At 42.1% G+C, this 25,288-nt stretch overlaps 1 protein-coding gene and 1 long non-coding RNA gene across 3 annotated transcripts; one reads left to right on the top strand and one right to left on the bottom strand.

Annotated features, from left to right (window-relative positions):
• Window positions 1-3,503: 3,503 nt before the first annotated feature.
• On the bottom strand, window positions 3,504-5,919 carry LOC146679430 (uncharacterized). Of its 2 annotated transcripts, XM_085450284.1 has the most exons (4): window positions 5,354-5,919; window positions 5,161-5,268; window positions 4,910-5,083; window positions 3,504-4,302 (listed from the first exon to the last, which is right to left on the bottom strand). In XM_085450284.1, exons 2-4 carry the CDS (start codon window positions 5,209-5,211, stop codon window positions 3,670-3,672), a joined length of 858 nt encoding a protein of 285 aa, XP_085306410.1. In that variant the 5' UTR covers window positions 5,212-5,268; window positions 5,354-5,919; the 3' UTR covers window positions 3,504-3,669. The 2 variants fall into 2 exon arrangements, with proteins under 2 accessions (XP_085306410.1, XP_085306409.1); XM_085450283.1 differs by having other exon boundaries at window positions 5,161-5,919.
• LOC146679429 (uncharacterized) lies at window positions 3,742-6,417 on the top strand. The gene is made up of 2 exons (XR_014918580.1): window positions 3,742-3,983; window positions 6,094-6,417. It is a non-coding gene; the product is annotated as an uncharacterized LOC146679429 (long non-coding RNA).
• Window positions 6,418-25,288: the final 18,871 nt, after the last annotated feature.

Below are 25,288 nucleotides of genomic sequence, written 5' to 3'. Positions count from 1 at the left end.
TTGTTTGTCACATTCACCTTATGTCTGTGAAGGTTCTCAGTCATCCAGGTCATCGTAGTCAAAGGAGCTTGCAAAGAAAAGCGTCTGGACTTCTTTAAGTTACTTGAAGACGTTTCACCTTCATCCGAGAAGCTTCTTCAGTTCTAAGGTCAAATGGTGGAGAGTCCCAGATATAAGCCTAGTGGGAGTTTCCCCCCACAGAGGGACAAAAGGACCCCCTGATGATCCTCTAATCGCCTGAGCCAAGGTGTGAAACTGGGTGTGGGTCCCAATCAGCCAGTTTCGGGTGGGTTCATTGTGAAACCTGGCCCCACCTTATCATGCGAATTCCTGAGGTCAGATGGCCCAGGATGTGAGTGGGCGTTAAGGCGTCTGGGAAGGGATCTCAAAACTGGATTATAGATGGCAGAGAGTTGGTGTCGTAAACCCCGCCTCTGTTCAAAGATGGTCGCTCACAGTGGACATAGATGGCTTCTTTCACTCCTCTTTCAAACCATCTGTCCTCTCTGCCCAAAATGTGAACATTGGCATCCTCGAAAGAGTGTCCTTTATCCTTAAGATGCAGATGGACTGCTGAGTCTTGTCCTGTGGAGGTGGCTCTTCTATGTTGTGCCATGCGCTTGTGAAGTGGCAGCCACTTGGCAGCCACAGTGATAAATGGCTGAGATGGCTGCAGCTGTACGTGTGAGGTACCTACATGTTTCAAGATGAATTTGCAGAGATGTCATGTTTGGTGCTTACAGACATCACACTGCATTTTGTGATTTCGTAGCTATTGTTGTGATATTTTGGAGCTTCCCATGATCACCGTGACAGTCATTCATTTTAACATAACCTTTCTATTCCTTTCAGGGATCCTCATTTTTTTGGTGAGGAAGATCAGCAGCTGTGTCGACAGGTAACGGCATGCTTTTCTGTTAGTACTGTAGACCTTGGTCTGGTGCTCTTTTTTAGTTTAACACAGTATTTTCATTTGCCGAAGTGTAAAAAGCTTGTTCCAGGAGAAACAAACTTTAGTGAGTTCTGCAAAATGATTCCCACCATTGCACACTCTGTCAGCCTCCAGTGTGCCCTTTTTTTGTCCTTTAACTGAAGAAAGTCGGTAGTCAGAACATATGAGATAAGTGAGATCCTCATTTTGCCTGCTTATTTCAAGATACAACATTTTCACAAACTGCTATAGGATAACCTTGCTATTTGTCTTTTCCAACACTTCTACATTCATCCATATTTCCTTGTCTGCTTCTTTCCAGGTGAAAAGTACCTGAAATGGGTGAAAGATTTTGTTTCCAAAAACAAAAGCATGTGCGTTCACCTGAAGAAGCCAAGTGGTGCTGACCTGTGGATAGAAGAGCTTGAGAACACCAAATACAACGGGGATGATGATGAAGTTAACGCCTGGGGAAAATTCTACCTTCCCGAGATTGTAAAAATGCAGGTTATTGGTGTGGTAAAGGGCACCTCATGTCCATGTGACGAGCTTGTGCTGATGACGCGTGAGGACAAAAAGCTGTACGGCTATGACGGAGAGGAGCTGCATCTGGTGGCTTCCAGTTTCCTGGAACTATGTGACAAAACGATAGAGTATCCAGCATCCAAGCGCTACTACAATGGAGAGGCCTTCAAAGATATGGTGAGAAGTTAGACTGCTAAGAATAAGACTGGGGATGCCTAGTGTTAGAGATCAATCACCTGAGCTTTTCTTTGTATTGTTGTGTGTTCTGTTTAGACTGAGGAGGACTGGAAAAAAGTTAAGATGAGTGATGTGGGGAGGAAACTGCAGGAAGAACATAAAAAGCTGGTAAATGAAACCCAGTCAGCGTTCGTCAGCCTAATATCATAGGTGGGTATTGGAGCTGAGTATCATCACTGATTTCTAGAACCTGTTCAATTCCAATTCACAAGGTCCCAATTAGATTCCATTTAATTCTTACTCAGAGAGTCAGAAACATTATAATTCTGATCATTTATCAGTACTGACACTTGTGAAACTTCATCAGAGGTGTGAGCATCACAGCAGATGCTTTTGTGTCAAAGTAACTGAGGATAAAACACAAAACCATGAAGCAGATTTTCCTGGCCTAGCTTTTTACAGTAGATAACCTTAAAAATATTATTCTGCAGTAGAACAAAAGCAGACGAGAACCACGACTCAACAAATGTACATTGGCTGATGCTGCTGAAGTGATTCAGAGGTTTTAATAAGAGGTTTTAATAGAGACACAGCAGAGCATTTTGCAGTTTCACTTAATTTGAAAAAATAAATAAAATTTGGTATTGAACAGCAGAAATGAGGCTGTCTTGTCGGAAGTCATTAAAAAAAATGGCTGTAAACAACGGTAGACTGCTTCATAACAAGCAAGCGAATAATGCCAAAAACAGAGATTTGAGATGGGAAACGGTGTTCTTAAAGTACACTGAGAGAGGCAGAGAGCTGTGCTGTGTTGTTTTTCTGTGTGTGTTTTAATGGTGGTGGAAGCAAACCAGCAAAAGTAAGAGGGAATTCATGACAATGTTTATGTCAAGCGAAATGTGTCTTCTTTTGCTGCTGGTTTGGTTAGAGAGAGACAAAACGTGCAGCTTCAGGATCTGAGCAGCTTTCAGCACCAACGGCATCACAGCTCAGACTTGGATTCAGGATTAAGCCCTTTATGTTTGACTGTAGTGATTGTAGCTCTGTCCTTGTTATTAATCGCTTTAGTCAAACACAGCTATTGTTTGCTGGGATGTGTATATCCTTGACAGTTTGTATCTCAGAGTTATCAAAGACACTGTGGATAATCATCAAGAGATTGTTGTCCTCTTAATAATGACCTATTTGATTGTTTGTTTTTTCTTCTTCTTACAGATTCTGGTATTTGGCCAAAAGAGAGCTTCACAATTCTTGGCTTCACCTGTGGTAGAAAAATGACTAAAGTTATGCAACACTCTCTAAAATTAAAGCTATGCAACGCTTTAACATGAATGGCGAAGGAGTGCATCTCTTTCACTGTCTCTTCCTGTCCTCTTCTCAGTCTTTGTTGTGGCACCTCTGCTATGTGTTATAGAAAGCACTTGGAATCATGTTCAATACAAAAACACCAAACTCGTGGGATTGCCCTAGCAAGCAGTTGGTAAAAACTAATTAAAACTGATATATATCAGCTTCACTTTCTAGCTGCAAAAGCACGTTTCTGCAAAAGCATGCAGTTTCCTGTCAGCACTTTTTGGCACAGAGTGTACTCAGAGTTAGGCCTTTCTTATATAAAGCAATATAATCAGCATATAAACATTTAACATGATAAATTTAAAGCTCAACAGTAACTGCTATAAATATTATAACTACACATGTAGTGCTTTTGCTTAAGTAAATTATAGTTGGGATCATAATAAGAAAACATGTGTTTTTATTTTCTGTGTACCCTGGGTACAGACCAGTATAAATATGGGATTCTTCCCAATAAATGCTGTCTGATAATGCTTCATATTGCATTAAACACTAGATATGTAAGCAAACAAACAAAAACCCATAGAAGCCAGTTTTAATTATTAAATGTGACAATTACATGGAGATGGAAAGTAAACATGCTTATACACGTCTCTGTGATTACAGAAAATCCACACAGATGCTGTCAGAGCAGAGAATCTTTGATTTATCAGAATGATGAATGCAAATGATTTCATGAAATCTCACTCTTGTTCTGGGTTGTAAAATTCACCTGTCCAGTTAAACCGAATCCTTTGCAACACAGTTCTAAGAACCCTACCAACCTCATCCTCAGCTCTCTGCCTGTTATCCTTTTCAGCTGAGTATTCATCCACATGTGTTTCAACTTCTCTCTCATTTTCAAGCAAATTGCTCAGGCTCTCAGCTTCAGCACAGTTACCATATGGCCACTCTCTGAGGTCTTCTGTGTTCAAGCCAAACAAATTCTTACATGATCTGCAAGGCTTCATTCTGGCACCATCACGGAGACAAAAAGCCTCACACCTGATATTTCCAGGTACTTCAATTGTTCCATCAAAGTAATCTTTCTGGACTGTGTTTGGATAATAGGTCATCACCGCACCAGATACATATTTATGCCATTTGCTAAGACAGGAGGCAGCAATCATAATTTTCCCAGCGTTAGGACCTTTGGTGGACATGGAGACTCCGCAGTACCTTTCTGATTTGTTGGTTTGGGATTTTTGAGAAATGCAGATGGTGGACGAGACGAAAGCTGTTTTTTTATTATTCTCTTCTAAGTCCAAGTCTGTGAGGAGATCTTGCAGACTCTGCTTTATTTGCTCTTCATTCTCTGAGTTATTTTGCAGGACGATCTGAAAACAGTTACAGATCTGGTCAAAGTGTTGCACCTGATTATATAGTTGTTTTTCATAGAAAGTTGATCAACATGTTTGTTTCGCTGCTTGACTTGTTTAACTATGCAGGACCATTGGATGCTTTTGGTTTAGACATTTTAAGATAGGGGGTGAAACAAGTCACAAAAATCTATTTAATTTTAAATCAATAAGCAAAAATCCATCTTTGTTCTCACTAATTTATAATTAAATTTGCTAATTGACCTTTTTTTTTCTATTTTGCTATGCCGGGCTGTCAAAACACGCTGAATTTAGAGTCTTTGAGCTGACTTAACAGATCCAGCAGCTACACAGTGACAGCATCATATACGCCTTGAAGACTGTAAGCATCTCCAATAATGAGTCTGTTAGACATTATTTAGAACTAACAAATTCTGAAGCAAGTCTCCAGCTCTCCTGCAGTCTCTGTGTTTGGTGGAGAAGTATAGCTAGAAGCATATGTTGAAGTATAAGGTACAGTATGGATTTTCTTTGGATTTCTCAGTAAAAAAGCACTTTGCATTATACTTTCCTAAAAACTGGAAGTTTGTCAGATTGACTGAAAATGTGAGAAGAGTTATCTTACCATGTCGAGCACACAGGAGAAGGGACTTCGCCTGGGAAGCTGAGTCGAATACAACTTAAAAGGCCTGGGATATCTTCTCATTAAAGAACCCAACACAAAAGGATTAGGGAAGATTTCTTCTGGAGAAAAGGGGATGTTGTTGATTTTGCCCAGAAACAACATGCTGTGAAGGATCTGTTGAGTGAAAACATATTTGCTTATTGTTAGTAGTGATAAACAGGACTGTCTTAAAAGTGTCAAAGGTAACACACCTCATCCACCAAGTGTTGACTTCCCGGAGTCATGTAAGAGCCCCGAACCATCCTCTTGGTAATCTTGTAGGCATTAGTTTTGAACCTCCTTTGAGAAATTGTTGTCTTCTAAAATGATAATGATCGAGCAGTTAGGGATTTAAAAACACAGGAGATCTGATAACTTTGGCTACAGCAGAGTCTGCAGACATACCTATTTTGCTCTTGGTCGGCCTATTTTAAACATGAGAGAAAACATAGTTAGTGAAATGTTGATAACATACAATGACTATCATTGGTGGCTGAAAAGATGCCAGGTAACAAGTGAAAAGCTGCTACTTACCATCGCCACAGTCTAAGAATGAAACAGGAAACACTGAGCGAGTTGCCTCCATCTTAAAGCTGTTGATCATGTGATTTAAAGGAAAGCCACACCCAGCTCTTTCCTGGAATTTTACTCGACTGTAGAAAACTGCTCCATTTGCCCCGCCCACCCATGATCTTTAATATCTGCCAAAAACAACCTTTTGGTTGTCAGTAACCAGTCGATCGTTTTCGCGATTAAAAAGTGGCTTTTTGCGGCGGCGTTCCCACCGCGAGCAGAACTCCGGCTCAAAAACCGCTGTTTTTGAACACTTTTATTTACTTAAGCACTTTAATGGGCTTACTTTGAAACAAAGTGCGATTGAATGATTATTGTTATGTGTTGCCTTGAATTCGGCTATGCTGTCTGTTAGACAGCTGTTTTCCTTTATTGTTGTTTTTGTATTGTTTGTAGCGAACGCTACTGGACTGTATAGATTAAGCTACGTAGCCAAGATAATTAATAATTTAACTGTTGTACATTGGTTGATGATGATTTGCATTGTTACATAGGCTTGCAGAAAAATATATTTGTTTACCGGTAAACTGAATCGAACTTGATGTGCTAATGGACGTTTTTCTGACCTACAGGTCAGGTTTTGTTCCCTCCCTTTGAATTAATCTTCTTCATATTGAAGTGGCGAGCCGGTAGGACCATTCTTTGTTTCCCCTCTTTCCCCCACTTAGCCGTCTTTGGATTACGGACATATTTCCCCATTTGTATGAAGCTGGACTCTAAGGAGGAATACCTTAAAAGTGAACTTTAAAAAGAAGAGGACCAAAAAGGACTTTTGCACAGAAAGATCACAGCATTGATTTATTATTTAATTGTGGGCATTTATGTTGTGTGTTGTGTTAATTATTTTGTTCCATTTCCCCTTTCCTCCATTTATTCAATATATTTTTGGTACAAGATATTGCAGTCTTTGGTCTCATCATTCACACCATCTCGGCTCCATAAAGAACTATTTCTTCTGCGCGTCAGTCAGTAAACTCATCCATTGAAATAAACTAGTCCTTAAATAACTTTGAGTTACACAGTGGCAAATGTAATAGAGAAAGACACAGGGCCACCTGAAATCTGTCGTCCTATCTGATTCAAAACCAACATGTAGGAGAATCTGGAATCTTTGATTTTGAGTTAAAAATAAAATATGGGTAAAATGCAGAAATGTTTTTACTAACATGTACTAACAGAGACTTGGAGGAGAGAGACCTAATGTTTAATAATCCACATTTCACTGTTTTACTCTTTGGTTCAGATGTGGATACTGTATTGTTCTTTCTTTGTGATTGTTTATGTTTAAGTTGTTTGTTGCTGGTTTTTAGTTTGTTTTTTGTCTGTTTGGGAGCTGACACAGTCTCTATGGAGATGGGTTTTTGGGGGGTAGCAGGAGGAGAGAAGCTGCAGAGAGGCGTGTAAGACTGCAACTCTGCTTCCTGGTCCCAACTCTGGATAGTCATATTTTGGGGGGTTTAATAAACTACTACTGCATGATGTAAAGCTGAAGTATTACACAGCTTTATGAACCTCCTGTTATCCTGGTAGACGAGTACAGCAATAAATCTTTTACTTGAACATCTTCTGGCTCCAATAAGCTTTGAAATGTGACCATGAAGTTAGAGACACACTGACTGAAACCCACAGCTGTGACTGTGGATCACATCCACACACAGTGTAGCTGCTGTCTCTGTGTGAGGTCTGTGTATATATGTACATATTTATGCTTATATTCATATTCTCTTATTCCCCTTTATTTGATATCCTAATTCTGTGCTGTGTAAAAGTTTGTCGGTGTTCTGCTGCTACAAACTGGATTTCCTGGAGGATAAACATGAGGGATTCATAAAGTTCTATCTCTCTGTTAAAATCCCCCAAAATAAATGAAATGTGAATTTCAGGCAGACGTGTTTTTAAAAGAGTCTCTTTAATGGAAAAATGTGTTTTTAAAACCAGCCAATAGGAGCGTCTGTGGATATCAGCTGAGGCTGAACTCAGGAACACCATCACATATAAATACACAGAATTAAATCACTAGATAAAAGACGTCATTAAATAAGGATCAAATCAACATGTCAGAGGTCAAAGGTCAGTCAGAAGAGGTGTGGTTAAACACTGGCAGTGCAGCGACCTAATGCAGTTTGGTTACCGCCACGGGAAAAGCCCCGCCCCCTCTGAGCCTCCGCTGTGTCCTCAGCACATCCAGGAGCAGCAGGTCAGAGGGGGCGGGGTCATGTCAGGACTTATTTTAAGTAAAATTTAAAGTGGAGCGACGGCAGGAGTCACACAGCAGTAACCAGCTCTGTCTGCCAGGGTCAAAGGTCAAACAAGTCCTGCAGCTGACCCACACACAGACTTACACTGATCCACAGAGAGTGATGAATCCACACATCACTCGGCTGGAGGAAGCTGGGTTTCCACACCGTCCAATCAGAAACTAGTGTTGACGCTGAGACCCGTCTCTGTAACAGGAAGTCCATGAACAGGCAGACCCTCTGCAGCAGGCTGACCTGTGACCTCTGAGACAGAGGGAGGAGTTTGTGTCAGCAGGGGGCGCTGCAGCATCGCCTGAGAGCTTTAAGAACAACAGCAATAAACAGGAAGTGAAAGTCACACTTCTGTTGGTGTGCGTTATCAGCAGACCCCACCCTCTGCAGGAAGCTGAGATAAGAAGCAGCCAATCACAGAGCAGAGAGCATGTGACTTCCTGTTCCTGCTGTTACTGTGACAACAGCTCCTGGGACAGAGAGCAGCTTTCTAAAGAGGAAAGATGCTGCTGTCACCCCCGGGTGTCATGTGACCCGCCTGATGTACCGATTTAAGACTGTAAGAACAATAATAACAACATGTTTTAGTCAGGTGATCCATGCAGAGCAGATCCATGTGACCAAACACAGCTGGATCACATGTTTCCTCTCCTGGAAACAGAAAGCCTTCATGTATAAAGGCTCATGTACCCACTGAGCCCTGCTCTCAGATCTGTGAGGCTTTAACAAACAACAGTTTAAAGTCATGTTTAGCATCTTCTGTCAGTGTGGAAGGTCACACACTTTCCTGAGTGTTGAACCCTGAACTACTAGCTGTTCATGTCAGCCTGGACATAAATACAGACCTGCCTGCTGTCATAGACCCCAGCACTCACATGTTACTTATAAGTGACTCATATGTATATATATGCATGTATATATTGTGTATATTGTGCTATTTCTTACTTAGTGTGTTGTGTCTTTGTTCCTGTTTGTGCTGCAGCACTGTAACCTAAATAATTTCCCCTGGGGATCAAAAAAGTATTCTGATTGTGATTAAATGAAAGCAGTCAGAGCAGAGGACGGTGATGTAAGGAATGGGATTTTAATCAGCCAGTCTCCTTTAACTCTCAGCATCACAAAGTAATGTGGTAACATCTGGACTGATGTGTTTACTGTCAGCTAGTTTAAATGCTGTAGGCTGCAGCCGCTGCTCTAACACTATAACTGTAACAGGGCTCAGTGCTGCTTCTAACAGTCTGAGCTGCTTCAGGCTTTATTTGTGAGGAGCACAGCAGCTTACAAACACGTGGCTGGGCCTGGACCCAAAGGAGTGTTTGTTAAAGCCTGCAGTGAATCCAGCAGCAGAATGATGGAAATGCAACACAGCAATGATGAAGAGGAGCAGCATTAAAGCCAAAGTCCAGTTCATACAGTTAGGTCCATAAATCAAATAAGGGAAAATAAAATGTTGTTGGATGCACCTGTCTGCAGCCTTAATGCTCTCTGGTCGCTATGGTAACGCGTAAACATTTCTTTCAAAATAAGACACACGACTACAACACGGGAAAAGACCCAGGGAAACGAAGTTAACGATAAAAACCCTGAAAACCATTGTTGGATTTATATTTTATCATTGTCATTGTTATTGGGGAATATCTAACCATATATGCTCAGAGGTGTAGAACCAATTGTGTAATGATAGTAGTCTTTAAAGACTTTGTGTGACTCCAGAGTGTTCTGGCATTCACACCCACGTCCTGGGATCATGGGAGAGGTGCTACCTTCTTATTGTTTTGTGGTAGGATGTCTGTTTTAGTCTAAGTGCCTTTTGTTTAGATGAACTGCTGGACTTCCAGACCAGCAGGTTTAGGGAAGTCGTTTATGGGGTCACACTCTGACTCCACACACACACACACACACACACACACACACACACACACACACACACACACACACACCAGAGGTGTGGACTCGAGTCACATGACTTGGACTCGAGTCAGACTCGAGTCATTAATTTTATGACTTTAGACTTGACTTGAAAAAATGTTCTAAGACTTGTGACTTGACTTGGACTTTTATACCAATGACTTGGGACTTGAACCGGTTTACTTGAAAAGACTTGATATTTCACCTAGAGCTGGGCGATAGAACGATAATGATATGTATCGCGATATAACTTTTACTCGATAGAGAAATTAAGCTATCGCGATAGACCTCGCCGCTCTTGTCCTCAAAGAAAAAAAAAAAAAAAGGTCAGCCAATCCAAATTAAGTAGCGCAGAGCCGAACCAATCACAGCCGCAGCGTCACGTCGCGTGACTTGTTACGTACAGCACAAGTGCCAAGCCGCACGTGTGTTTGTTTGGGAAGCAGCCAGCGCGTAATGGAGGAAATGAGTGTGCCGACTAGAAAAATCAACCGAGCGTGACCGAAGAGAAAACAGATGATGGTTCCAACGCCGGAGAGATTGTCGAACGGAAGAGCCATAGAAGTTCCGTAGTGTGAAGGTATTTCGGCTATTTCAAGTCTGACAAAAAACAGAGTAGCGCTCACTGTAAATGTGCCGAAAGCAAGTCTGGAAATACAATAAACTGGTGCATGCGTCACACTGTGCGCCACGTTATTGTTTCGGTGAAATGAATTTCTACAATACTGTTAATTCTACTCTCTGCAGTGTTTAAATGCTTACATATACACACAGTTACTGTCCCTCCACGCATACGACTCGGTTCTGCTTCTATGCCCCAGCTTTGTTTACTTTTTCCCACCGAGGCTTCTAGACTTCTGATTGGCCAACATTTCTGCACGGTTAGGAATCTAGCGCCACCTGCTGCTTTGGCATGTTCATAGCAGCGTTTTCCTTCATTTCTGCCTTTATGTGTGAACGGGATTATTTTTTAAAACGAAAACGGAAAATCTCCGTTTTCAAAAATACCCGTGTACGTGTGGACGTAGCCTCAGTCTCTGACTGGAAGCGCTAATTCGTCATTCGGCTTTTGTCAGACTAAAGTAACTGTTAAAACTGTTTGAAAAGCTAAGCTATACAACAAGGAGAGATTGAGAATTTCCTTTTAGTTCTCAGTTTATTTGATATTGACAAAAGTTAGTCAATTTTGTCTGTTCTTCTGTAAAACAAACTAAGATTTATTTTTAGAATTAATATTTTGTTTCTAAGTGGAATTGACAATTTAGTCTGTTTCGTTTGTTCTATTTTGAAACTTAAACGCTTTAGCGGCTGCCTTTTGTGTAGTTTGCAATATTTGCCTTTATTTATCTGAAAAAGTCTCATGTTCCTTAAGTACATCTACCCTGTTGAACTTATTATAGGAAATAAATATTTAAATAAAAACAAGCTGCTGATTATTTCACATTTTACTTGTGAGCAACGGCACATTTAAATCTTACAAATATAGTTATTTGGCTTATATCGTGATAGATATCGTTATCGCCTGAAATGAAAAAAACATATCGTGATATGAAAAAATCTTATATCGCCCAGCTCTACTTCAGGGTCATACGTCACATGAAAACCAAAATAGTTCCAAAGCCCAGATCTGAATGAGGGTGGGGGAGGTTCAGTTTGCCATGTTGCAACGAGCTTAGCTTCTGTCTTGCTAGCTTGCGCTGCGCTCAGTGGATCTGTGCTCGACAGTGCAGCCTAGGCGGAGTAGTCGAACACAGATCCACTGAGCTCTCAACACAGACAGCATCGTCAGAAGGAAAGTTGATAAAATTAATTAAAAATTTTGTATTGTTCGATACATATGTGTACTGAACCGAAAGCACTGTATCGAACGGTTCAATATCGATACGAGTATCGTTGCACCCCTAATATATGTGTATATACATATATATGTGTGTGTGTGTGTTTCTGTGGTTCAGCATTATGATGCTGAACCACAGAAACACACACACACATATATATATGTATATACACATATATATATGTGTATATACATATATATATGTGTGTGTGTGTGTGTGTTTCTGTGGTTCAGCATTATGATGCTGAACCACATCATAATGAATAAATGGATAAATTTCCAAAATCCCGGAGCAATGCAAATTAGCCGGTGCGAGGTAAGGAGCTCTGTCATTGGTTAGACAGTCTTAGCTTTGCACCTATACCAAAGGCCATTCAGCCTCTGTGTTTAGACTCTGCCTACACAGATGTTGGACATGAGACGACACAGGAAAAGGATTTTTGATGTGAGGTTTTTATTGAGATTTTATTTCTTTTTTTTCTGATTTGAAGTATTTATTAATGGAATAATTATTTATTTTCAAATACTGATTTATAAATATTTTTTTATTTTCAATTAAATTACTAGATAATAAATTACTTTTGTATTGAATAAATAAAATAACTTAAAAATGAATTTGTAAATTAATATTTTATCGCACAATTCATTGTTTAAGCAAAGAACTCTTTATTTCGATGCGCTGGATCTTCTGGTCCTCTGCACATAAGTGGATTTCCATTTAGACTTTATATAGACAACAACTCAAAGTGCTTTACAACAAGTCACATTCACCCATACGATCATCTAGTGCTGTACTTTAAACACTTTAAACACAAACACAGATACTGTGGGGAGAGGCCACAGAGGCACAGGGAGAAAACTCACACAGAAATCCAACAATTAAAGAGGAACCTTCTCGATGTAACACTACCATCCTGCAAGATGACCTGGTCCTGGGCCATCTTAATAAGCATGCTGTGCACAGTAGTTTCATATTCCTGCCAGAACAAACACCAGACAGTTTGTACACAAGGCTCAGATTCTCGCTTTGCCAGATACAGACAATAGTTTAAGATCCTAATGTCTCTGCACAGCTCTGTATGTACTGAAATATCCAACCTCAGATATTTCCTGCTCACTCTCTGCACCGCCTTAGACAACAAGTAGTTCATGCTATACATAGCATTGACTTTTCATTCCAGCCATGTGCACTCATCAGGGCATCAGTGCTGCCGTAGTAACCACACTAACACTTCCTTGCACCTGTTGAAATGGCCTCAGTCTGATCGTGCCCTGAACAAACTCACCTTTAACATCCCACACACGGACTAAATATGTGCGTGTCAATAACACGTGACAGGAGAACATGCTGGTTGTCTGTCATGGGGCTGAATTAGAAACAGAGCAGGAACTACAGTTTGTCAGATTAAGACTGATCAGGTCCAACATCCGCTCCCAGCACTGATTTACACGTTTGGTGTCACATTGAAGGAAACGCCTACTGGCACAACCTGCATGTGTTAAACTGCTCCTGCGTGTAAACAGCGTGTCACTTACGGCTTTTTGCATCAGAAGGACGCGCACTGGCGTCTCAGGGTGACTCAGATGTTTGCTGAATGAGGTGTAGACCGGACTAGGCGGGACTCATTTCAGCAAAACACGAACTTTTCCACCCACCAGTGTTTATCTGTGTGCTTATTTTAAAGAATTATTCCATCGTTATCAAATACGAAGCATTACACGCACGTCGAGCCGTTTCTGCTGAGTCAGACACCAGTGCTCCCGTGTGCTGATTCTCGGGTCCATCTTAAACTGGTGTGTTTGCGAATGAACTTCGGTAAAACGTTACAACGTTACCGGGCGCGCAGAGGGTCTCGGAGGCGTGTCTTACCTGTCGGGTGGTCGCGGGCTCCTCGTTCCCGGTGGGTGAAGGTGTTTCTCCTTCAAGCGATGCTGGGGTGACCGGAGAAGAAGCCATGTCCCCCCGACATCACCTCTCACTAAGCGCCGCTCCTACTGTGACTTTCCTCGGTGACCTCCAGCGTGCAATACGCTGCCTGGCGCAGTTTGCACGGACGGTGGACCGGTTGCGTCGCTCGTCTCCTGCGCGATCAAAGTGAGTCTTCGGCTGCACAGTGCAGCCACTGTCCCTCCTCCGGCCGGCGGACTAGTCCAGGCGAGGCGGATGACGTTGTCCCGGGTCTCGCTCGCTCTCGCACATGCAGGACTTGGCCCAGTCTGTCTTCTTCTGCCTCACTCTGCGCTCTGCTTTTCACTTCATGTCTTTTTGTTTTGTAAGGTGGCTAACACGATCACTCCTCTTCTGCCTGCAGGACTCTGTGACTGCTCTGTGCTGTGGCAGCACACTCCAGCCTGATAGTTCATTTTACAGCTTTTGGCACTGCGACGCTCTCCTCGGCTCGACAGACACAATCTCACCATGTCGGCACAATATACTGAGTGCAATCCATAACATGATTTTATCTCACTGTAACTTTTAAATCGACCAAATGTTGCGTAAATGACGTGTCACGTGACTTGAGCACATGCACACCCCCTGTCCTCACAGCAGACATTCATCTTAGCCCCCCCCCCCCGTGTTTTGAGATCATTGCTGCAACAAAAAGTTGCCACAGATATTTCTACATGAAACGTACTGAATCAGTTGGCACATATTTAATATATATTAAATATAATATAATGTTGTTTTGTTGAGTGGCTGAAATAAAGCTGAATCACATCACAGGAACGACACAGCCCTGTTCCTCCAGGCTGTTAACCTGTGAATCAGCAAACATGTATGATTTATTGTCATTCATTTGCTAAACAAACTTTCCTCTGAACTTTGACCCTGAAAATTCAATTCCATTTTATTTATATAGCGCCAAATCACAACAAAAGTCGCCTCAAGGCGCTTCATAGGTACAGAGAAGAACCCAACAATCATATGACCCCCTATGAGCAGCACCCTAACCATGGATTGGAGAAGAATGTGAGATGGTAACAATGAGAGCTCAGGAGATGGCAAATACACTAGAAGAGCTACCTTTATATCACGCTGAGCTGAGGGTTTGTCAAGCCCAGCTCAGATTTTCAGGAGAAAGGTGATCTGAACCAAAAGCAGGAGGAGGTCATCACTGCTGGACCGAAGGCTAAGAAGGAAGAGCTTCTGCTGTTTGCAGTGTATACTGCTGTGGATGCTGTATCGTGTGACATGCACAAGATGTTTTATTCAGACTGAACTCTTTCTTTGTAGTGTTTACCTGGAGAAGATCGGAGGGGCTGGCTAAAATGATGAAAGCTCGAAGCAGATTAGAACACCGCTTTGAAAACTTGTACGTGATGCTGTGGGGTTGATTCAGTGACCTTGTGGGGCCATAACAGAGAAATGACAGCAGTGTAGTGGATCAAATAAAGAGTGATGATGTTATATTTGTGACTGTAGCAGGACCAAGGCTCAAAAGGTTGCAGGCGTTGTTAATTGAGCAGAAGATGGACGGCATCAAGCCCTCTCCTCGACAGCTACAGGATCACAGTCTGCAGGTTCAGTTATGCAACGTTTTAGCATCGATGCGTGAAGTTAAGAGCAGACAGGGAGGTTATTTTTGCACTGGGCTGGAATGACTCAGTTTACCTGTCAAAGGCTATCACGGCTGGGAGAAAACCCTCAGCATTAGTAAAGAAGGACCACGGTGGCCTCTGGGTAGAAACACTGCAGAGTTCATGTGGATACGCTGCTGCATTAGGTCAGATAGAAATATCATAAAGCATCATTAAGTAAAAACGTTTATTAAGAACAAATGTTTAAATATTGTTAACGTGTTTCCCAGAAACATCTGTAGAGACAAAGAGCTTTCTGTTGTTGCTTCGAGGAAACAAGCTCTTCTTTTTAGTTTTGTCCTGGTATTTATTCCAGGACGGACTCATCCACTGAGCAGTGTTTGGGTTTCTTCGTTTTCCTCGTTCTGGATGCAAACTATTACAACTCGGGCTTTATTTCAGTGACAATGGCCTTAAGCTGCAATACAACAGGAAGTTACTCATATATAGTAATTTCCCAGACCATATTAAAAATCCATTAACAGGAAATACAAATGATGGGACAATGCCACAGCATGGACATTAGAACAGTTGGGAAAATTTACCTGGAAAAAGGTGAAAATGAGGCTTCATTGAACTGGAATTACAAAGACCAGGAATGTGAGATCCACCAGCCACGACTGAGGGTTTTTACACGTCATATCCTCAAAGTAGAACCACAGTGATCAAAAGAATCGACTTTAATGTTATTCTTTCTTTATTTATGTCAGATTTAACCCCCCAAAAAGCTTTAATCTTTAACTAGTCTTTGGACGTAGCTACAGTACGGTCAGGTTGACAGTTTATGGGTAACATGTGGCCACCAGGCACTGCGACACACTTCCATGTTATATTACCTTGGCGTCCCGTAGGAATACAGGAGAATCATGTGAGGAATCTAAGAGTTGTTTCTTAATTCAATTCAGTTTTATTTACACAGCACCAAATCACAACAGCAGTCATCTCAAGGTGCTTTATACTGTAAGGTAGCTCGTACAATAATACATACAGAGAAAAACCCAACAATATGACCCCCTATGAGCAGCACTTTGGTGACAGTGGGAAGGAAAAACTCCCTTTTAACAGGAAGAAACCTCCGGCAGAACCAGGCTCAGGGAGGGGCGGGGCCATCTGCTGTGATTGGTTGGGGTGAGAGAAGGAAGACAGGATAAAGACATGCTGTGGAAGAGAGACAGATGAACCGCTGAGTGTTGTCCCGTCGAGGTGGCTCTTCTATGTTGTGCATTTATGGCACCAAACCACAAATGCAAAGGAAGAAAGGGTCGAGGCACAGCACCCAGCTGCCTGACAATATTCAGGCAACGTCCAAAGCCCCACAAAGGACCTACCCACACCCCACTGGCCCCGCCCAGATCAAGGAGCTGTCACAGCAGACAAAAATGTGAAGTCCGCACATAGTCGCCATGGCACCCACCAACCCACCACACCATCCCCCATGGAGCTACCAGGAGAGGCATACTGGCCCACTGAGGATCACAGAGGAGCAGACCCAGGGGGGCTGACAGCACAGCCCCCACCCACCAGTCGTGCAGCTTATTTTATCTTGTCAGCGTGAGCCCCACCTAAAGGGGACAGAGGGATTAGTGAGTTGCATTAGTGGGGCAGGAGAGAGTGAAGCAGGGGAGCCAATGTCACTGCGATACGACTCCTCAACACCATCCAGCCTGCCCCACCACTCATAATGAGTCCTGCTGTGCTCTGTAGCAATGATGCATTTTATGTGTGTGTGCCAGGTTAGTGCTGTGGATTCAAAGGAGCACAGTTCCACTAAACAGGAGATCAGGATAAACCCCAGTAACCAACCCTGCCCCCGCCATCACATATTCTCAATCCCAACAGAGGCCAGCCCCACAATGACATGCCACACGTGATACACAGCCAACATTACTGTTATAATTACATGTTTCCTTTATTACTTTCCTTTCAACCTCTTTATTTTGCACCTTAAACTTTCTTCGGTTGCTACAAGCCACAAAGTCCTTTATGGTTTGTCTCTGTTGTGTGGAGGGCTGTTTTTAAGAGCTCAAAAATGGGTGTATCAGAGTCAAACAGGCAGCACAGTGGAAAAGTGGTTGGCACTGTTTCCTGACAGCAAGAAGGTTCTGGGTTCAAATCCAACATCTAAGCTGTTTGCATGCTCTCCCCATGTCTGGGTCCTCTCTGGGTTCTCTGGCTCCCACAGTCCAAAGACGAGCAGTTAGTGGGGTTAGGTTGATTGGTGTATGTGCCCATGAGTATGAGTGTACACGGGTGTTTCTCTGTGTTAGTGACAGTCTGACAGAAGGCTGCATCCCTCAGCCTCATGTGGGCTGTGTAGCCCCTTTACAACTGCAGTGAGAGCTCAGACCTGTTTCTGGTGGGTGGTGGACTCCTCCAGGGCTTCCCCTGATTCCCCTTCTGCCACAGAAGACTGTGGCCTCAGAAACTCATATCTGCTTTTTGCAAATGAAGCGAACCTGTTGGCTTCATCAGCAGGGGCGGATCTAGAAGGGTGGCATGGGGTGGCAAGTGCCACCCTAAAATGATCCCTTGCCACCCCAAGTGCCACCCCAGTTTTGCATATGACAGTGTTGTTTATTAAAATAAGATCGCATTAACAGTTTGAGCGTAGTTACAGTCAGCAGTGAATATAAATGCTAAAACTGGATATATTCCATAGTGTCCCCCCCTCCACATTAACAAATGGTTCAGCCCATAGCAGGACGGCTTTTTTCTTGTTTTCAGCAGCAAGCGATGCTTATGATTGTGCCAGAGCACATTTTGAACAACACCATGGGAATTTCGGATGTTACACTATGGAGTGCCAGGACTGCCATAATGCATTAATTAAATACACCATTAAATAATTAATTAAATGTGGCAATAATTAATTAAAATTGGAATTAATTAATTAAATAGTTATGACACATGTAATTAATTATTTATGTATTTCACATTTTAATTAATTATTGACACATTTAATTAATTATTGACACATTTTAATTAATTATTGACACATTTAATTAATTATTGACACATTTAATTAATTATTGACACATGTAATTAATTATTTATGTATTTCACATTTTAATTAATTATTGACACATTTAATTAATTATTTATGTATTTCACATTTTAATTATTGCCACATTTAATTAATTATTTAATGGTGTATTTAATTAATGCATTATGGCAGTCCTGGCACTCCATACTTCTCACCCGGCGGTGCCCAAAGAGTTAAATTACTTCTACTGGAGTCCTGGTCATGTGACAAGTATGGCCAATGTGATTGGCTGAGCCTGTCAGGGAGCTCTGTTTAGTTTCAGCAGCGGCAAGCCTGCGCTGCGAGGAGGAGAGGAGGACGGCAGCAAAGAGGAAGAAGCTGGATGTAAGAAAGTGTTTTTCAAAGAAACCTGTGAGTCACTTAGAGCCAAGTTCACTCATAAAATGTGTCACAATAACGTTACAGGTAGTGATGGCTAAATGAAGCTTTCTGAAGCTTGTATTGAAAAACGGTTCATTACTCGAAGCTTTTCAACACAGTCCTCTCTGGTGACATCTGGTGGCCAAAAATATGAAGAGCAGCTTGAATCCACAAAAGAAAACCAACTGCTTCATAATGACTGCTCACTCTACAGAGTGGAGTTCTGTCTGATATTGGGCCGCCGCTGTGTTGCTTTGAACGTGTATTTTTTGGTGGTTAAAAAATGTGTTTTATTTGTTTAATAAATAGTTTTGACCGGTAAACTCTCCTTGTTTAAACATGCACCATGGTGTGGTCTTTCTTTGCTTGTGACTTCTTGATGTTGGTAAATACAATAATTGAAAAATACCACGTTACATATATATACATGTAATAATGTACAACACATTATGGAGTATGCTTCTGCTGTGAGGTCCTGCCTCCATGCAGGTATGCATTTAATCGCCGGAGGGGTATATTTATAAATAATATTATCCATCCATCCATTCGCTTCCGCTTATCCTTTTCAGGGTCGCGGGGGGCGCTGGAGCCTATCCCAGCTGTCATAGGGCGAGAGGCGGGGTACACCCTGGACAGGTCGCCAGTCTGTCGCAGGGCCAACACACAGGGACAGACAACCATTCACACTCACACCTAGTGGCAATTTGGATTATCCAATTAACCTATCCCCACAAGCTGCATGTCTTTGGACGGTGGGAGGAAGCCGGAGTACCCGGAGTGAACCCACGCAAACACGGGGAGAACATGCAAACTCCACACAGAAAGACCCCGGCCTGATGGTGGAATTGAACTCAGGACCTTCTTGCTGTGCGGCAACAGTGCTAACCACTGTGCCACCGTGTTGGTATAAATATAATAAATAATATTATATTAGGGAAATTTTCCCAGACATATTTTTGACCTGGGGGTAGAATTGATTGTGAAATGGAAAATGCTTATGAACTTGCAAATGAAAAACATGATGCATTGACGGTAACCCTTTCTCATTTTTATTTAAGCAGAGAATTTGTTCCACTGTGCGATGGCCGAACCTGTTCCTTTTCGTGGAGATCATTTCTCCTGCCTTAAGGAAAATCCCTTCACATGGCACAGAGGAGGCTGGAGTGCAGAGAAACTGGTAGAGATGCAGTTGTACAGTCTACCTGGGCCCCACAAACTATCAGCCAAAGAGAATAAATAAATTCAATTGCTGCACATTTGGCAGACTAACATTTTCAGATTAATTAAACAATAAAATATATATTTTTACAACATTACATGTAAAGAGTCAAGTGGAAGTTTTTCTAAAGTTATTTAATGATATTTATATTATGGAAGCAGATTTTTGACATTTTATCTTTTTCCCGTTTTCAGATATAATAAACACGCACAAAACAAAAGCAAACAGCCAGAACACAAAGCTGGAAAACCCACCGGATCGACCAAAATCAACTCAAAATTCTCCCACACAACAGAACCTCCTCTATTCCTCACTGGCTCCAAATCTCTCAGTGGAATGATCAGTGGTTCACTATCTGTCACCACCAAACACTCCACAAATCCCGCGAATGATTCACTTCCTTATAAACCATTGAATCAGACACCGAAGCAGTTAGGTTCTAAATGAAGCTTCGGACGTCACTGATCACTCTGGCCAAACGAATCAAGCTTCGACACAGAGCTTCTGAAGCAGTGTGTTGATTTTTTTTTTTTTTTGTGTCCCGTTTGGATCTATAGCATCAGAATTGTTGTCTTAAGGCCAAGAAAGATGCCAGGTGGATTTATTTTACCAAGTGGATCATCATGGCCTTGCCATATTGGTCCATTTGATTGACCTTTATTATAATTATGAATTTATTTTATTTTCAGTTGCAAACGGGACAGACATGACTGTGGGATAGGACAGGGGGAAAGAATGAAAGAAAGAGAGGGAGAGAAAGAAAGAAAACCAAAGGGGAGAAGAGACGGTGAGAAGGGGGGAAGAGAGAAAAAAACAAACAAATAAAAAAAACAAAACTCCTGGGTCACCTGTATGGAGAAAAAAACCCAGAGGAGACAGCAAACAGCAAAGAGCAACATAATAAAAAAAAACAGCACCATCACAATAAACTAGCTAGCAGTAGATATCAGTAGATACTAAATAATAAACGATATTGTGCAGCACGCAAGATAGACAGCGCACAATGTGCTTTGAGGCAGCAGCCAAGAAAGCTGTAGTCTGCGTCTGTGAATACACATGTGTACACCTGTGTGCATACCTGTGTGGATCAGCATGCTTGCATTCCAAAGGTTTCTCCATGTAACGATCTGCTAGAGGGTGTGGGGGGGCCACAGCCCCGTCCTTTATGGTATCAAACAGGTATGGAGGAGCTCAAAACTCCAGACATCCAGAGGCCCCCAGAACACAAGAGACCAAGGAAGACCCACAGAGGGGCAGCTACGCCACTGTCCCAGTAAGAGCTGAGGAGAGTCCCAGATGAGGGCTCACTCAGCAGCCGCGGAGCAGAAGCCAGGGGGAGTTGCAGTGACGCGCCCGTGAGCTCCGCCGGCAGCCAGCCGTGCCTGAGTGACCGAGCCCCAGGCCGAGAGGCCGGGGGCACCCCACCTCCGAAGTGGCCCGAGCGAGCCCCAATAAGCGGCCGCCAAGGAGTGAGCCGGTGTGTGTTGATTTTTTTGACACGCACCGGAGCTTCAGCTTCAAGCGGACCATCAGCACTGTTAGTTCTCTCAGTCTCAGAGCAGCGTTTCTAATTTTGATTGAAACTGTCAGAGAAAACGGCAGCCTCGAGCAGCCCGGATATTAGTTTACAGAGGCTGTTAGAATTATATGTCTAATGTTAAAATGTTGGTGACACAATAATTTCATCCTAATGGCACTGACGTATTCATAGGGTTCATTTTTGAGACAATATATCATGAGGTAGTCACGATTTTGCAAATTTTCCACCTTGTAGTGCAGTTTGCACAGTTTTAAAATGCACTCAGCCTACAAACATTACTGACGAGTCAGGATCTGCACAAAGTGACAGAAACACTGAAGCAGCTCCACATTTTATTCTTTTTGTCATGTTTGTCCTGTTTGTCAGGTGACAGAAGAACCAACACAGAGCTCAGAGAGCAATGGTGACACAAGGTCACAGGTGAAACTGGAGGATGACCTGATGGTTCATGACTGTATTTGAAGCACATGTGTGACTGCATGTATGTGGAGTGTCTCACTGTTATTGATCAGGTGACAGAGGCAGCTCTGCCATGTAGCTCAGAGGTGGAGAGGAGAGCTCACAGGTGACTGTAGATTAACTAGTATTTATCATGACAGTTGTCAGGCTGCTGATGTAAACTGATTCATTAGTGTATGTTTGACAAAGAATCTGAATTGACACGTCTCACTTTTTATATGACACGAATCCATGTGTTATTTTATCAGGTGACAGTATGTCCTAGTGCAGTCAGAGGGGAGGAGCCAGGGCCAAAGGTGAGGCACATCAAGCACAGAATAATAATTTAATCTGAGGATAAAACGCAGGTACTGAGGCTGAAAGAAGCTTCAGTGCTCTCAGAAGACTAAAAACATGCTAAGGTCAACAATGACTCAAACGAGATGAAACAATGCTGCTGTGTGTCCACCAGCAGAGACTGGACAGTATAGATGGAAACCAACATGCCAGCAGTTTGTCTCTGTTAGTGAGAGGAGCAGGCCTGTGTTTGGCTGCTTCACATAGTGGACACTGAGTTGTTGTGTGAGACACCAGTAGGATTAATGTCTGTTGCTGTAACAGCAGCTCATGTTTAGAATAAAAAGCTCACTGATCTGATCGGGGCAACAGTGCCTAAACTGTTGCATCATGTTGCTGAGAGATCTTTTACTTTGTGGTCATCTGAGATCATCATCAACTTTATTTATAAAGCACTTTAAAACAACCACAGCTGACACAAAGTGCTGTACACTGGAACTGTAAAATAAAATTACATGAGATATAAATAAAACACAAATAAAAGAAGAGTGAAATCATTAATTAAATAACTACTTCAATTAAAAGAGAAACTAAGTCTCACTGAGGTTAAAAGCCAAGGAATAAAAGTGGGTTTTAAGACGTGATTTAAAAGTGGACAGTGAAGGGGCCTCTCTAACATGCATGGGCAAATGATTCCATAACTTGGAGCCACAATAGAGAAGGCCCCGCCCCCTCTGAGCTTCCTCCTGGATCTCGGTACCTCCAGGAGCAGCTGGTCAGCTGACCTGAGAGACCGACAGGGTGTGTGGAGATGAAGAAGCTCAGAGAGGTAAGGCGGGGCAAGACTGTGAAGGCATATATATATATATATATAATATATATATATATATATATATATATATATATATATATATATATATATATACTATATATGTGTATATATCACTGCTGCCTGTAACTACGCTCAAACTGTTAATGCGATCTTATTTTAATAAACAACACTGTCAAATGCAAAACTGGGGTGGCACTTGGGGTGGCAAGGGATCATTTTAGGGTGGCACATGCATGCCACCCTTCTAGATCCGCCCCTGAAGACATCACATGTTTGCAAAAGTGCTCTAATGTTTTCGGAGACAACCCCTTGGCTTCCGTACTTGCGCATCGCTGTTCCACTGATGTATTGTTGTTCTAGTTAGAGTATTGTTGTTAGCCTATAGCCTATCATTCAGCATCGCCTCACTCAAAACGCGCAATGGGTGCTTCGACTTACGAAAATGTTCCACTTACGAAAGACCTTCGGAAACGAATTAATTTGGTAAGTCGGGGTTCCACTGTACCTTACAGTGTAAACAAGTATGACTAGGTGTCTGTTGAGTCTCAAGTAAGTTGCCTGCAATGATATTTAAAGTCCAGCAGGTGTCAGTATGGAGCAAAACAGCACACTGTATCGACACAGTATCGGTACAGTTTGGGGAATGTGCTGAAACGCTTCACGAAGCCTCATCTACCCATCACTAAACAAAACTAACCTCAAACATGAAATCCTTAGAAAGATATGCAGGGAGACGTGAAGGAGACGACACAGACGAACCAGCGACGAACACGAGACAACACACACTATAAATACACAGAGGGGAAACTACACACAGGAGGGAGGCACGGCCGATTCTGATTGACAAGACGAGACAGGGGAAACGCAAACTGAACACTCTGGCATAAGACACAGACCTTCACAATAAAACAGGAAATGCAGAAGGAAGCCACATAACAAGCCCTAAAACTAGAACTCAGGAAACACTAAAAAACTAAGGAACCGTGAGAAGAAACCAAAACTCAAAAAACACTGGGCCACCCACCCAGGACCATAACACTTCAGATCTGAGCAAGCACGCTGCCATGGGAACGTGACATTGACAGAGAAACCCCCGGATCCTCCCCCTGACATGACCGCTGTGGGCAGACCTCCACCCGCCCCACTCGGGAGTGGAAACACAAAACATTATTTTATGTCATGTGCTGGAATATACAGGAAATAGGTTTAAATGTTAAACACATTTCATCAAGTCAAAAACAGCTATAATATAATTTAATCTTTTCTTGATGCATAAAATAAAAAGATTAAAAACAATAAAACAATTAAAAGAAAGGCTTTTTAATTTGATTCATTTCTATATGATGGATTATGCAGAAAAAGTCTCGGGCTGAAACGTCTACTTTCTACTTTATTACGTATTCAAGTCGTGTTTTTTTAAAGAGTAAAGTAACCAAATACTTTTGAAAATAAGTAATCAGTAAAGACATGGGATTACTTAGTAACTGAGTGCTTATTTCCAGTAACTTGAGCAGCACAGCTTGTAATGAAGTAAATGTTGTGTATGATGTGAATGAAAGAGAGCCTGGTGAGGTGAGTCAGTCTTTACACAGCTCTGTTAACAACATGTTGTTGCTGCTGCACAAAGATCAGGAATGCTGCAAACTGAATCTCTGCTGCAGGCAGTGACTCGTTTTTCTAGTTTAAACTTCCCTGGAAGATTGTTCAACTTGAAAACAGCCAACATCATTATCAACACCTCTCACTGTAAACTCAAACCATAAAACCCTTAAGGATCCACGGCCTTATGGTTTTTTAAACCGATGATCTTAAACATGTGAGCTCATCAGAACTGAAAATGAAGACAACCAGTTGGCTCAATTCTACCGAGTGCAGCTACATTTCAAGCTTAAATACATTTCTCCTGTAACTGTGTTTTCTTGGCCTCCATCAATGAAATACTGCACAGTTTATATTTAATAAATATGCAAAATTTTAAAAAGAAAACATGTTTAAGATAGTGTAAGTACTGTTGAATATGTTAATGGCAGGTTTGATGAAATTACAAACGTGGTCAGTCTGATGTATGATCTGATGCAAACTGCAGTTCTGTTAAATACTGTGTTGACATGTTGATGCGTCACAAAGATCAGGTCTGCTCCAAATGAAACTCTGCTGCAGTTACCAGTGTTTCCAGTTTAAACTTCCATGGAGACTGTGTGCTTGGCTGAAAACAGCAGCATCATTGAAACACGTCTGATTGTCATGAATATGATGTGAGAGCGAGCAGAGAGCTGATGCTGACTTCAGTAAAGAGCTCAGCTGTGACTGACTGTGTGGATTATATATGTTATACCTGGAAGTGTCTCTGCATGTCTGTGACTCTGGATTAAAGTGATCCGTGAACAACTTTGTGACGTCTGCATGTTAGTGATGGTCTCACAGTAAAGTCTAGAGTATTACATGAAACACAACCTTATTGACGC

Source organism: Copadichromis virginalis, unplaced genomic scaffold (assembly GCF_057382275.1).
Source record: "Copadichromis virginalis isolate Kocher_CV1m ecotype Utaka unplaced genomic scaffold, C_Virginalis_male_GT1.1 unmapped_scaffold_1, whole genome shotgun sequence".
In the NCBI taxonomy this organism is placed as follows: Eukaryota; Metazoa; Chordata; class Actinopteri; order Cichliformes; family Cichlidae; genus Copadichromis; species Copadichromis virginalis.
The sequence above is the reverse complement of the archived record's forward strand: the minus strand, read 5'-3'. Positions and strand labels throughout refer to the sequence as shown.

What these genes read in the sequence shown, in the direction of transcription:
- LOC146679430 (XM_085450283.1), bottom strand. Translation starts at nt 5,211, where the DNA reads ATGGTTCGGGGCTCTTACATGACTCCGGGAAGTCAACACTTGGTGGAT. An exon ending in GTCAACACTTGGTGGATGAG is followed by an intron (nt 5,084 to 5,160) that starts GTGTGTTACCTT and finishes TTCACTCAACAG; the next exon opens with ATCCTTCACAGCATGTTGTT. An exon ending in TCTCCTGTGTGCTCGACATG is followed by an intron (nt 4,303 to 4,909) that starts GTAAGATAACTC and finishes AACTGTTTTCAG; the next exon opens with ATCGTCCTGCAAAATAACTC.